The sequence below is a fragment of the Callorhinus ursinus genome, unplaced genomic scaffold (genome assembly GCF_003265705.2).
Source record: "Callorhinus ursinus isolate GAN/ISIS: 27379988/994484 unplaced genomic scaffold, GSC_fseal_2.0 scaffold11, whole genome shotgun sequence".
NCBI classification, from domain to species: Eukaryota; Metazoa; Chordata; class Mammalia; order Carnivora; family Otariidae; genus Callorhinus; species Callorhinus ursinus.
In genome coordinates this window covers 24,516,958-24,531,433 of record NW_027397073.1, presented here as the reverse complement: position 1 = coordinate 24,531,433, position 14,476 = coordinate 24,516,958, and the positions used below count along the sequence as shown (strand labels likewise).

Here is a 14,476-nt window from a genome sequence, read left to right as displayed (position 1 = left end):
GTCCAGCATTCAACCAAAATGTATGAAACAAACAAAACAAGTAAAAACCACCCACACCCAAGAGACAAAGTAATCTGCAGTATCAGACTGATACAAAGATAGTAAAAATATCAAACAAATTTAAATGAACTATGATTTACAAAATCTACTATGAATCTACATATGTTTGGACTGATGGGGAATTTCAGTGGAGTTGAAAACTATAAGAAAGTGACAAATGTAAATGCCAGAATTTAAAAGATACATGGTATTAGCGGTAAAGAACACCTAGAGGGGTTCAACAGTGGACTTGAGTCTTGAAGACGTAATGGCTGAGCATTAAAATAATGAAAGAATCAAACAATGGTCCAAGAAGCTCAGAGAGTATCTCCCAAATCCACCCAAAACAAAATAAAAACACACATGTAGACACATCATCTTAAACTTTGAAAACCAAAGACAAAGAGAAAATCTCAAAGGCAGCCAGAGAGGGGGGAAAACACAGGAAATACGGAGACACAAAGATCAGAATTATGGCAGATGGCTCATGAGAAACTATGCAAGCTGATCTAAAGGGAGTGGTGCCATTACAGTGCTGAAGAGGAGTCAAGCCACCCCTTGGTCACATCTGACCGAAAAAAAAACCTAAAAATAAAGTTGCTCAAAGATACCTTAAAGCTGAAACCCTGAGCCCCACTTTTTGCGCCAACTCCTCCTGGAACCATCTAATTTGGCTGGTACTTTGGACAGAGCAATGAAGCCTCCGGGCTCTGGCTCTCAGTAAGGCGGGCCCCTACTGCTTTCCCTCCTCTGTGGAGAGGGCAGTATGCATTAAGCTGAAAAGCTACTTTCCAAATGTGAGGAAGGGGTTAGACTGCTGCGTCATAACTGTGGAATTATTTGGAACGTTTTACAAATGGTCGCTACATCAACAACAACAACAAAGATAATTATAAAATGTGTACATTACAACATGCTTTTAAAGACACTTTGCTTTGTGCTCACATTCCCTTAGACATTGTTCCCAAAGGTGCTCAGCCTCAAGCCCAACTGGAATCTCTAGGGAGAGGCAGAGACAGTTTGGCAAAAAAGACACAGGGGTTGGGGTAGGAGAGGCGGCAAAAGGAGAAAGCAGCCTTCCAGTTAGAGATCAGCCCTTGGTTTCAAGGCCAGCTTTGGGCAGGCTGGAGTAGAGATGGGGGGTCAGGGGAGGAGCAGCGGCAGGGCTGGACTGGGGTGCTCGACATCTCATTCAGGTCAAGCAGAGTCTGGTCCAGCATCCTTTGTGTACAGAGGGGCTCCTCTTTGGTGCATTTCAGTTTATCTTCCAAATCATCAATTGTCTTCTCCAGCTTGGCTACCGATCTCTCAGCAAACTCAGCACAGGTCTCTACCTCCTTGAGTTTATCCATGAGAATCTTTATCTCTTCCTCATCTTTGTCTTCCTTCTCAGAGTGCTTTTCTTTAGCAGCCCTCAGACACTTCAGGTTCTGGTCCATCCGTCTGATCTGCTCATCCATCTTCCAGCAACGGGATTCTGCCAGCTCAGCTCATTCCTCTGGGCCTTCTGAGTCCCCCTCAATAATCATCAACTTCTGAGCCACCTCTTCATATTTCCGATCTGCCTCTTCTGCAATGTGCTTGGCATCTTTGAGCTGGATTTTCTGGAGTTCCATCTGTACTTCATCTTTTAAGGCTCAGTTCTCAATAACCTCCATACCTCTCTCATACTCATAAGCGGCTTTCTCCGCTTCCTCCAGCTTTTGCAGGGCTGTGGCTAGGTGCTCCTGGGCACAGTCCAGCTGGATCCCATGGTTCAAGGCCACCTCGGCCTCGGCCTGCTCCTGGGCGTGCCTTTCCCCCTCCCCTTCCGGCTGCAGGTGTTTGGCCCTCTCCTCTGCATCATCTTGCAGCTCCTCCTCCTCCTCTTGCTGCCGCAGAACTTGGATCCTGTGCTTCGCTGCCTTGATGGTGGTGATCCCGGCCACGGTGCCCACCCAGCCCCTGTTCGCACTTGGCTTCCCACCTCCTCCACTCGGCGCTGCAGCCACTTCTCCGACATTTTTATTTTTAATCATTCTGAAAGAAAACTGATTTCAAAAGCAAAATAGTAGCAATGTATTATTGGTTTACGGCATATGTAAAATGTATTCTCCTACCGACGGGCATCCAATTTATGTTTCCTCGTTTCTATGAGCAAGGATGCAATAAGCATGTTGGTAGATCTGTCCTTCTATTTCTCTGGGATAGATTCCAGGAGAGGCACTGGTGAAAATACTGGATTTGTATTGTTAATAGATGTTGCCAGATCGTTGCCTAAAGAGCAATGACAACACATGTATGCTGACAATGTAGGAAGGCTCTTGCCCTCATTCTCACCCAAATGTATAATTATTCCGTTTAACACTCACTGTCTGAGAGATTCATCACTTCTGAATGGTTATGTCAAAATTTCCCAAAATGAGAAAGGATTTATCAACTCCTCCAAGTGATTCATATATTCAGTGACTCTAGGTTTCACAATTGCCATCTTTTAAAATATATTTTTTATCATGACCTACTGTTTCTCTTAATCCATGTTGTTTATTCAAGTGTATGTTTTACTGATATTGCTATACCATCTCCATTTTTTTTTTTTTAGCATTTGCCAGGTATATCTATAATCTTCAAGGCTTTAATTTTCAAACTTTCTGTGTTACTGAAAACATATATAGTTCAAAGTAACCATATGGCTAGGTTTTATAATTTGTAGCTCCAACCTGATAGAATTTTAAGTGAGTTTGATTCACTTGCATTTGTTATTGCTGGTACCTTTCCATTTATTCCTACCATCATGTTTTGTGACTTTTAAATCAGTTACCTATTGCTGTGTAACAAACTACTCCAAAGCTTAGCAGCTTAGAACAGCAATAACCATTTGTCCTGCTAATAATTTGGGCCAGGCTTGATGGGGCCAGCAGGTCTCTGCTCCACATAGCTTCACATGGGGATGCTCACCTGGAGGAGAGAGGATCTCCCGGTATGACAGCTCGCATGGCTGGCAAGCTGGTGCTGGCTTGTGAGGAAAAGGGTGGGGGGCACAGCTAGGGTGTGGGGACCAGGGTTTTTAATTCTTCTGCACATGGTCTCTTCTGGACGGCAAGAACTTCTTCACAGCATGAAGGTTCCAAGAGATCTAATTATCTATTATAAAATTTTGGTTAATTTTAATTCGCAAGGAAAACTATCCCAATAATTATAATTTGCAAGTTATTTGAATCTTTAAGTTGCTACCATGACTGAATCAGATTCTGGTGCAGGTACATACTATGAATGACAATAGGCAAATGAAATCCTTTATGCTTCATTTTTAAAAAGCATTATTAAATGGCTAATAATCACTACTTATAAAAAGATGAAAAATTACCATGAATTTGATCAGAGTTTCTTTACAACTATAAAATCGTCTAAATATCAGTATTTAAACAGACCTAAATGTTATCTAATCACATCACCATTTGGGTGTCAGAGTTTCAAATGGTATTTAAAGAAGGTTGCTATTTGATTTTTTCCCCCATCAAGATTAAATGAGGTAGCATATGTAAGGCCCTTAAAATAGTGTGTAACACACAATAAGTACCATGTGAGTGTTTTTTAGAACAATGTATCTGAAAGAAGAAAAATCATTTTAATCTTAGACATTATCATACTAAGAACAAAAAGATAAATGCCTTTCTTGTTTTTCTTTTTATTTTTAAAGATTTTATTTATTTATTTGACAGAGAGAGACACAGCAAGCAAAGGGGGTGGGAGAGGGAGAAGCAGGCCTCCCGCCGAGCAGGGAGCCCAATATGGGGCATGATCCCAGGACCCTGGGATCATGACCTGAGCCGAAGGCAGACGCTTAACGACTGAGACACCCAGGAGCCCCGATAAATGCCTTTCTAAAGTTGATAAATTAATTCAATTACTGTAACTATAAAGAACTTAGAAATCACATTTCTTAGTGTTAAATATAAGCCCCAGATCTCACTTCCATTAATTTACAAAACTGGTCCCCAAGAGGAGATGTATAGAAAAGCTGACTTACATTTATGGAATAATACAAGGCTCTACAAAAAGACATGTTTTAAAAACCAACCATGTTTCCTCTGTATTGTGTCAAAATTAGCTGTCAGAGATAAAATCTGATGGCTCACTGGTAGAGCAGCAAAATACGTGGAGAATATCACGTCTTTTTCATTCATGGTTTTTTTTTTCTTTTTTGTACATACAGCTTCCGTTCCAGAAATGGATCCCAGATCAGACTTTCTTTTCAAGAAAAATAAATAAAATAAGTAAGTCCTTATTTTGTGATAGAAAATCTCAAATGTTAAAACAAGTATCCTAAAAAAACGGTCCCATTTTCAGCTGCTGCTGGTCTTTGTCCACGTTGGTAATGACCACTACACAAGTTCTGTGCTAAGCTGTGGTTTCATGTCTAACAGACAAGCTGGCAGTCACGGGAGTATCTTACCCTGTCAACAGTACTCAGAGTTGCCTCATTATATAAACTTCCTTTTCCTTTTAAGAGGGAATTTATACAGTTAAATAGTTTCAAATCATTTATTTTTAGTTTCCTTAGGAGAAGCATATGTATCTTGTTTGTATTAGTTTTGGGGGGATTCCAAAAGAGTTGTCTAAATTTCCTGCATTTTCAGCAGAAAATAAAACCTTCAACAAAATTAATGGGACTTTGCCAAAGTGGGGAAGAAGGGGGAGGAAACGCACAGGCAAGCCTCTTTTTAAAGTTAATGTGCAAATGGCCTTCAAAGCCAATCATTTGGTGATAGACTCTTGTTATCTTTATGTTGTTAATTTACTGGCACACATACTAAAAAGCTTTGTGACCATGTTATTTCTAGCCAGAACTGGATTTGTCCCCAAATATCAAGTTTCTGATAGCAAGAACTAGCTTTATATTACATGCAAAACCACAGCTGAAGACTAAATCCTGTGACCAGAGGAGACAATGTGTAACCTTAATAATGTGGGGGCTGAGAGAAGGGGGAAGGGGAGGGGGAAGGCAGAGTTATGGCACCACCGTTCTGTGTGGGGATGTAAAAACGATGTGGTCTTTCTCTTCATTCCTTGGACAGGGTTTGAACATGGCCCACAAGCCTAAACTAGAAGCCTGGGAAGCATGTTATTGAAAACATGCTTACTGGTGGCAGGAAGGCAAGAGAATGGTGGCTGCTTGGGGACACTGGCTAACTTTCCATGTTTTTCCATACTTGGAAAACAGCCATAGAACTCACAAAAAAGGAATGTTCTGATGGAATCCAACTCAGCTGCAGCTCCCAACAATCACATTACCTTAGCAGGCTACCCACACTGGGCACAAAGCGAGGTGCAGGGCAGTGTCTTCTCCTACTTTCCCCCAGGCCTTCCTATTGGTAGAGAATGAGCATAAATCCGAGCCTAGAGTTTTTTGTTCCGTTTTTTTTTTTTTTTAATTTAATGGTTTGCCTTAAGAATTAGTGTTCATTTCCATTCTTCTTCAAAATATATTGGTGTTTCATTATAATAACTACTCCTTCACATCCTATGGAAAGTAAAATCTGAGTAAAACAACTCTCTAGAAGATATATCTTTCTTTATAATGGCTTTGACACTCTCCCTCACCCCATCAGAAAGAGAAGAGCCCCCCATTACAGTCTCAGCTCTGCCAATAATGAGCTGTGTGACCTTTGCTAAGTCACTTCACCTGAGTAGAAGTTATTTTTAAGTCTCAGCTTCCATAAAGACTGTAGAAAATGCTGAATTTAGAACGCAAATTTTATTAGAGTAACCAAACATGTAATTAATGTAGAAAAAGCTTTAGGATGACCTCAAACTTCAGTAAAATCCAGAATTTACTTTAGATTACCCTAGCACCTTGAACAGAGTCACTGTTAGTTTAGAAGGGAAAAACACTCAACAACCTTTGAGAGTAAAAATGTAGAAGGAGAAGTTTGAAAATAATCATTCTCTAAACCAAGGAACCTACTGGTTCTTCTAGAATGCCTTAAATTTCAAGGCTTATTATCTTTGATATTGTTAATGCACAAAAGGGAAATAATCTGTATACTTGGGTTCCCTTTTTTTATTCCTTCTCTGGAAGATGAGTCAGTGGCACTAAGAATTGCACACAGGTGAGTTACAGAGCAGTTTAAAAAAAAAAAAAAGGAAGAAAGGAAAAACAGAGGTAGCTGCACATCAGCGGAGAGAAGCTCTAGATTGGGTGCTAGTCCCAGTTCTGCCATAGACTGGACAAGTCACCATCTGAGCCTCAGTCCCTTTAAATGTAAAATAAATGGGCTCTCTGGGGTGATGCAGGGAAGCATCCTAAGTGACCCAGACTGGCTTCTGCTTCGGATATGCAAAGACTGTCTCTCTTACTCTACCAGGGAGAAAAAGCCAGATAATTTAATAAATCATAAGTCTTCCTAGGAAGACCATCAGAGAATGATTTTGGAAGGCAATCAAGTGAAATGAATTCTCTAGAGGGACCCGCCCCTCTAAAGAGAGATGGAGCACAAATATGCTCTTGCCTTTGGCAGAGCACAGGAGGAAGACACGGTCTCCACGGAAGTTGGCAGAAAGAAATCAGGTAAGATTTCAATAAATTCTTAAAGGCTAAGTGTGGTCTAATGTGTCAGTCTGGAAAGCTGGAGCCCCAGATACAGGGGGATTTGGACTCACTGGAAAGCTCTTTTCTACCAGCCTTCCCCTCGTCGCGAGAAAGACACAGTGTGGAGAAGGGGAAAGAGGGAAAGAGCCCTCTATCGGACCCTGATTCCCAGAGCCTCCTCTCATACTAAAGCAAAAGCCTTAAGCTATTGGGGCAGCAAACTCTATTGGCCCAGAGCACCAGGACATTTCCATTGCTTCTAGGGGAGAATTAGATACATAACCCATCTATCTGCCTCTGAATGCAAAGCAGGAAACTCATGTCCAGGACACAGGCAGAGATCTGTTCTTGCTGGTGGAGGGACTGAGCAAAAACCCTCTAACACTGGGGGTTAGGGCAGGAAACCATATTGGGCGCAGAATCCTATACCTGGATCCTATGCTACCACTGGGGAAGGGGCAGGAACCTCTCACTCAAGGCCAACCACAGACACAGAGCTGCCAAGATGAGGAGGGACAGAGATGCTGAGAAAGCGCCACTTCTAAGACCCCGGCACACACAGGGACTCCCCAAGAAAGAGGCTGGACCAGGACAACAGAAGTACCCCTTCTCTGACTCCACTGTAGGGACTGCTGAAAGCAGAGGTTGGTAAAGCAACAATGAACAGAACCCAGGCCCCACTCTTCAGGCACAGGCAATAACCACTAGGAAATGTCAAGCTAGTAGTGTTCTAAAGACAAAACCCAAACCCAGCTCCGGTCCTCACCAGAATGAGCCAACTCCTCATCAGCAGAGGTGTGCCCATTTATAGGCATACTTTCCACTCCAGACTCTACTGTCTTATACATAATGTCTGGTATTTAAAAGAAAACTAAGACACATAAAATAAATCATATGTTCCTAAAGTAACATAGGGTGCATGATGTGGAAGGTGCTGGGGACAGAGCAGTGATCCACACATGCCCATACCTTCACATGGGTTATCATTTAGAGGAGATTCACCCTGGGGGGTACAGGCACCATGGGAGCACTTGGGGGTCTTGGGGGGAAAGGGGAGAAGTATAGCAGAGTGGTTATGAACACAAGCTCTGGAGTCAGGCCTGGATTTGAGCCCCAGCTTTAGCATTTACTAGCTATGTGTCCTTTGGGCCTCAGCTTTTTCATCTGAAAAATTAGAATATTACCTATTTTATAGGATATGATTAAATAATATATTTAAAAAAAATCTGCTGTCCTGCTTAGCAGATATAAAGTGCTCATTACATGGTAGTTATTGTGATTACTTATTATTAACAGGCAGAGACCTGTCTGAGTTGGTGGGGAGGTAAAAGGCAGAAGGAAGTGCACGCACAGAAAGCCTAAGAGTGAAGCGGACCGTGCTACGGGGAGGAAATCCAGTTTGGCTAGAATGTCAAATTTGGGTGGGTGGGTGGGTGACAAGAGGTGGAACCAGATCAAACAGGTCTCACAGGTCAAGTCAGATGAGTGCCAGACTTCCCTTAGCACAAAGAGGGCCTTCGGGGCTCCTTCTACTTCAGAAATACCCAAAAAGAGAAGAAAAAACCACTTCCAGCTAAAATGCGGCACTGGAGAACAGAAGATGAAACAATTCTGGAAAGGTCCAGGGAGTGCATTTTGAAAACCTACAGAGGCAGCCATTTGGGCATATGACTTGCTACCCACAGAGCAAAGGGCACAAGAAACAGGAAAGGAGAGCAGAAACTGAAACTCAAGGGTGAACTCTGGGACTACCATCCAAAATTTTGAAAAAGAACAACGGGCTAACATTTTCTAACAGAACAATACGTAGTACAAAGCTATACGAGGTAATATATTAGAAACGGCACCATTCATAGAAAGAGAAAACAGTGAGAGACAGAACCCAGAAATGCATCCAAGGATGTGTGGGAATACAGTAAATTACACAGACTGAATTTCATACCAGAGGAGACAAATCATTGAATCATTGCTACTGGGCTGAGTAATAATTAAATAGAAAAAATGTAAAGGCTAGATCTCTAATTAATTCCTTCAACAAAAAGAATTCCAGAAGATTAAAAGGTTAAGAAATAAACTTTAAGGGGTTAGAAAAAAATACAGGTTAAATATTTTCATCCTTTTGACCCAGGGATGGGGTAAGAAAGGAAGGGAGGTTTTTCAATGTTTTAGAAAAGAATCTAGAGTCTCTAAAGGTAAAAAGCACAGAGTTTTGAATACATGAAAATTCTAAGTCTTTTGAAGTGAAAAAAGGAGTCTTATAAATGGAGAAGAGACTAATAGCAACTAAGGAAAATATTAACAACATATTCAGGAAGAGCAAAACCGCATGAAGAAATTCTACAAATCAGTAAGAAAAATATAAACAGCCAATGGCTTGGTGCTAATCAGTGACAGAGATGCAACCAGAGTTGCTCTTAACAGAAGAATGCACAGCTTCAGAGTCATTCATAAATGCACAAGTAATATCGAGAAAGCAAACAAAATCAGTTCAAAAAAAGCAGGACAGAAGACAAAAAAAAAAAACAAAAAAACCCCCCTAAATAAATAAATAAATCAGAAAATAGAGTAAACCCAAAGAGACAGGTAAATAAATACATTTGTCTCTTTTAAAAGCAAACAACAAGCAGACAACATGCTAATCAGGAAAAAAGGGGAAAACACACATATAAAACATTAGGGAAGGGAAAAAGGAATATAACTATGGATACGGAAAACATTTCAATGAAAATTCTCTGTATAATTCTCTAAGAAAATTGACAATCTGTGATAAAAATGCAAAAATTCAAAACACTAATATATTAGTGAGGTTGTAGGAAAAAAACACTCTAATGAAATGTTAGTGGGAACGCAAAACGATACAACCTCATTGGAAGAACATTTGGCAATACATAACAAATGACATGGGCATATGCACTCTGACTAAGGAATCCCTCCTTTAGAAGGCAACTTGCACAATTATGAGACAGTGTATGCTCAAGGTTAGTCATGACAACATTTGTAAATAATGAAAGGAAACAAAATGCCCATCAGTAAACTATGTTATCTCCACATAATACCATGCAGGCAGGAAAAGCAATGGAGAGGTCTCTACACTAATATGGAGTGACCTCTGGGAGATACTGTGAATACAGAAAGGTGCAAAAACAGTACACACTGTGTCATCTTTTGGGTAAGAAAGGACCTGGGGAAGAGTCAGAGAGAGAGAGAGAGAGAGAGAGAGAGAGAGAGTATGCAAAAAGATCCTGGAAGGATAAACTAAAAATAATAAAAGGGTGCCTGGGTGGCTCAACTGGTTGAGCATCTGACTCTTGGTTTTGGCTCACGGGTTTTGATCTTATGGGTTGTGGAATCAAGCCCTGAGTTGGGCTCCTCCCTCAGTGGGGAGTCTGCTTGAGAGATTCTTTCTCTCTGCCCCTACCCCCCCCCGCCTCTCTCTAAAAATAGGTGAATAAATCTTTAAAAAATAAAAATAATAAAGAAAATAATAGTTACCTACAGAGGAAGGGAGGAAATAAGGAAGAGGAAATAGGGATGGAAGCAAGAGCTTTCTGTGTATATCCTGTTACACAGTTTTAACTTTGGAAATAAACATTTTACATAGTCCAAAATAAAGCCAAATTGAGACTTAAAAAGAATTCTCTAAAACTTGACAATAAACTGAAATGACTTATCAGAATTGTGACATAATGATACAGACAAAAGTACTTACTTTCTGTGTCTTTGAAATACAGTATTATTTTGACTGTACACAAATATAATCTTAGTAGAATACTAAGTAGAATGTATTCTAAGGACAAACAGAAATGAAATCTCATACTTAATGGTCTAATTTTTAGGAGTCATATTGGTGACAGTATTTTTAAGCTATTGATTACCTAATGCAAGTAAACAGGTTAGGGTTTTTTATGAATCAAGGTTTTCAGTGTAAGAGAGGAAACAGAAACATAAAACCAAATAAAAAAAGAAAGCTAAAAACTTGTAATGTCAAATATGAATTTAAAATCGTAAACATGATTTTAGTTTTAAAAATAGGTATTTTCTAATACAGTCCACTGAAAAGGTCTAGTAATAATAACCAAACAGCAATGAGAGTACCAGCTGTCAGATTATATTCTCTAAACACCATTCATGACCAAAAAAACAAGCAAACATACAAAGAAAGAAAACAACCCAAGTCTCCTCGAAAGGATGAGTGTCAACAGGTCTGTGGCAGAAGGTACACAATATTAGCTGGGACATCTTGCTCTAGAAATCAAGAAAACTTGCAATGACTAGTGGATTGTGTTAAAAGGACATTCAAGTCAACATGATGTGTTATCCAGTGACTAAAGATAAAACTTCAAAGAGCTGAACTTCAAATATAATGAGACTTCTGGCAGATGGAATATATGTTTTAGACCAACTCTCCCACCTGAGAACAGTTATAAAAGCTAGACATGTGTGGGACACCTGGGTGGCTCATTCAGCCAAGCGGACAACTCTTGATTTCGGCTTGGGTCATAATCTCAGGGTCCTGGGATTGGGCTGTGCGTGGGGCTCCGTGCTCAGTGGTTAGTCTGCTTGAGGATTTCTCTCCCTCTCCCTAAGCCCCTCCTCCTGCTTGTGCTCGTTCTCTCTCTCAAATAAATTTAAAAAAAAAGCTAGACATTAATATATACATATGTGCACATGCATACACTGTTTAATGGCCTCAGAAAGCTATCAAGGTAGTAAAAAATTGTAGATCCAAGATTTGGGAAGACAGGAAAGTCTAGAGAGGTAAGCCTGGCATTTAAACCACTTTTCCCTTAAAGATGTTTGCTAAAGTATAGCTGAGGGCCTCAGAAACTGAGTAGGTAGGGAATTTTAGCAAAAGGTTTGATGGGCTCACAGGAGTTAGAGGTGGAAAGGGCAAATATCGGAATTCAGGATCTGTCAAAAAAGAGGGACCCAGGTAATTCCTTCAGGATTTTATGTGGTAGTCCAAGAGGTACACCTGAGTTGTACAGGTGAAAAAGAAATAGACCATCCCTCAGAGAGACTCACGTACAGGTTTGAAGCATCTCAATCAAACTGGATTAAGTCAATCTGGGTGTAATATCATTCCTAACCTAGGCAGTTGCCACAAGCAAAAATCCTCTTTGGAGAAAGATAATATCATCTAGGGCCTCAAATTATCTCCATCATTCTTCATATAAAATGTCCGGCACTCAATAAAAATAACCAGGTACATTAAAAGATGAGACCACATAACTGAAAGAGAAACAACAGACAATAGAAACAGGCCCACAGGGAAACATCAAACACATGCTTTAAAATAATTGTGCTTAACAAGGTCAAGGACAAGACTGAGAATTTTGGCAGAGAATTGTAAACTACAAAAAAGAACTACGTGAAAAAATCTAGAAGTCAAAAATACAATAACTAATTAAGAACTTTATGGATGGCTTAAAGAGCATATGAGACATAACTGCAGAGAAAATCAGTAAAGTAGAAAACAGTTCATAAGAAAACGTCCAGAATAAAGAGAAAGGAACAGAAAACAATATTTTAGAGATCGACACTAGCTGAGAAATACAATAGGTGACAAATTCAAGAAGGATTACAAACTCTAAGCAGGATAAATCTGACAAAAACCACTCTAAGTACATAACAGTAAAACTACTGAAAACCAAAGAGTAATTTTACAAGCAGCCAAAGAAGGACACTCTGTGATAATCCTTCTACGTACTTAAGATTCACACATATTTTTGTATGTGTGTAATATTTCACGAAAAAGTTTTTTTTAAAGAATGTAATGAGTTCAAACATAGTCAATATATAAAACTCCATGAGTTTAATAACGTAATCCTTTAAAAAATGAAAGAGGAAACTCTCACTTCCAAACCCACCAATTCATTGGACGACATTATTAAGTAAATGGTCCACTAGCTTCTAACTCTAAAAACTGGAGATTAAAAGGGAGTAATTAAGCTTTTGACTTTCCTTTATGAACTGCATTTCAACTACCCTGTCTGATGAAGAAATGTTCTTCTAGAAAAATTACAGCTAATGAATGTAGAAGGAAAAATAATGTTGAAAACAAAAATGGTGCAATTCTTAACTAATTGACTTATTTGGGCAACACTCATCAATGGTTAGAACTATGCTATGAAAAGGTGAAGTGGAACCTCACAGTGGAGAAATCAGGCTGTCCCCACCTAAAATCACCAATCAATCTTAGCCTCACTAAGAGTAAGTAAGACAACCACACCTCCTAATGTGTAGAGCAAACACTATCCCTATGAAGTAATCTTGCCAAGAAAGAAGAATATGAATCTACTCAAGCCTGTAAAGCTAACTTCCCTTTACAGTAAATATGAGGGAGAGAACGAGTTAAACACTACCAGAGGAAGCCAAAAGACATGCTTGGGATGTGGAAGACTCTACAGGACAAATGGCCATTTCTGCAATGTAATAATGGTATGAGGGGAAGAAATGGGGTGGGGAGGGGTTGCTCTAGATTAAAAGAGACTTAATAGACATAACAGCCAAATATATGAATTTTTATTTAGGATTCTGATGTTAGCACTGCTGACAGCCTTATGAGACTGCTGGAGAGATCCGATTGTGTTGTGTATTAGATCACACCTAGGAAATATTGCTACTTTTGTTAGGTGTGATAATCATATGTGATTATGAAAGAAGATGTTATTTTTAGAGATACATACCAAGATATGGAAGACTAAAATTCCAATATTTACTCTGAAATACCACAGCAAAGAAGAAGGTTCGGATGAAAGATATATGACAAAATCAGGGGGTGGAGCAAGATGGTGGAGGAGTAGGAGACCTAGATTTCGTCTGGTCTCAGGAATTCAGCTGAATAGGGATCAAACCATTCTGAACACCTACGAACTCAGCAGGAGATCGAAGAGGAGAGTAGCAACAACTCTCTGAACAGAGAAGCGACCACTTACTGGAAGTCGGGCCACTGCTCCTCCAGCAGGGACCCAATAAGCGGCAGAGCCGGGGAGACTCCCCTTCCTCCCCCGGGAGGAGCGGCGCAGGAGCGCACCACATCGATCTGTTGGATTTGGAGACTCCACACGGGGTCGGGTGCCAGAGATAGAAACGCTCGGTCACAGGCTGGGTGAGCACGGAGTGCGGCCAGAGACCAGGGAGATGGGAGTGACTGCTTTTCTCTGGGGGCGCACTGAGGAGCGGGGCCCCGAGTTCTCAGCTCCTCCGGGTGGAGACTGGGAGGCCACCATTTTCACCCTGGTCCTCCAAAGCTGTACCGAGAGCTTGCAGGGAACAAAAGCTCCTGAGAGCAAACCCGAGCAGCTTGCTTAGCCCGGACCGACAAGGGCAGGGCAATTCAGCCTCTGGCAGACATCTGGAAACCACGGCAACAGGCCCCTCCCCCAGAAGATCAGCACGAACAGCCAGCAAGCCAAGACCAAGTTTACCGATCAAGGAGAACGGGAGAACTCCAGCGCTAGGGGAATACTGCACATAGAATTCATGGCTTTTTTTAACCATGATTCATTAGTTCATCAAAGTTAATTTTTTTAACTGTTTTTTTTTATTTTTCTTTTTCCCTTTTTCAACCAACATCTTATCAATCCCTTTTTTAAAAAAAAAACATTTTTTATTTTTCATTTTTAGAGTCATATTTTATCCCTTCATAGTAGTTACCCTTATTTTTGGCATATATATATATAAGTTGTTCTCTCTTTAAAATTTTGAGATACAGTTTCTTCTAACAGATCAAAATATACCCTAAATCACCAGTGTATGGCTTTGTTCTAGTCTCCTGCCTGATCACATTCTCTCCCTTTTTTCTTTTTTTTTTTTTAAATCTTCTTCTTTCTTTTTTCAAACAACTTATCTTATCAATTCCTT

General features: G+C 40.2%; 2 protein-coding genes across 2 annotated transcripts in view; both read right to left on the bottom strand.

Moving 5' to 3' along the window:
- Window positions 1-14,476, bottom strand: part of DYM (dymeclin) — a 342,784-nt gene that overhangs the window by 64,760 nt on the left and 263,548 nt on the right. The gene's annotated exons all lie outside the window — the stretch shown is intronic.
- Window positions 587-2,351, bottom strand: LOC112835332 (tropomyosin-like). Its single transcript, XM_073898229.1, is given in 1 exon segment — window positions 587-2,351. A coding segment is annotated over 1 exon segment (915 nt). The 5' UTR covers window positions 2,058-2,351; the 3' UTR covers window positions 587-1,142.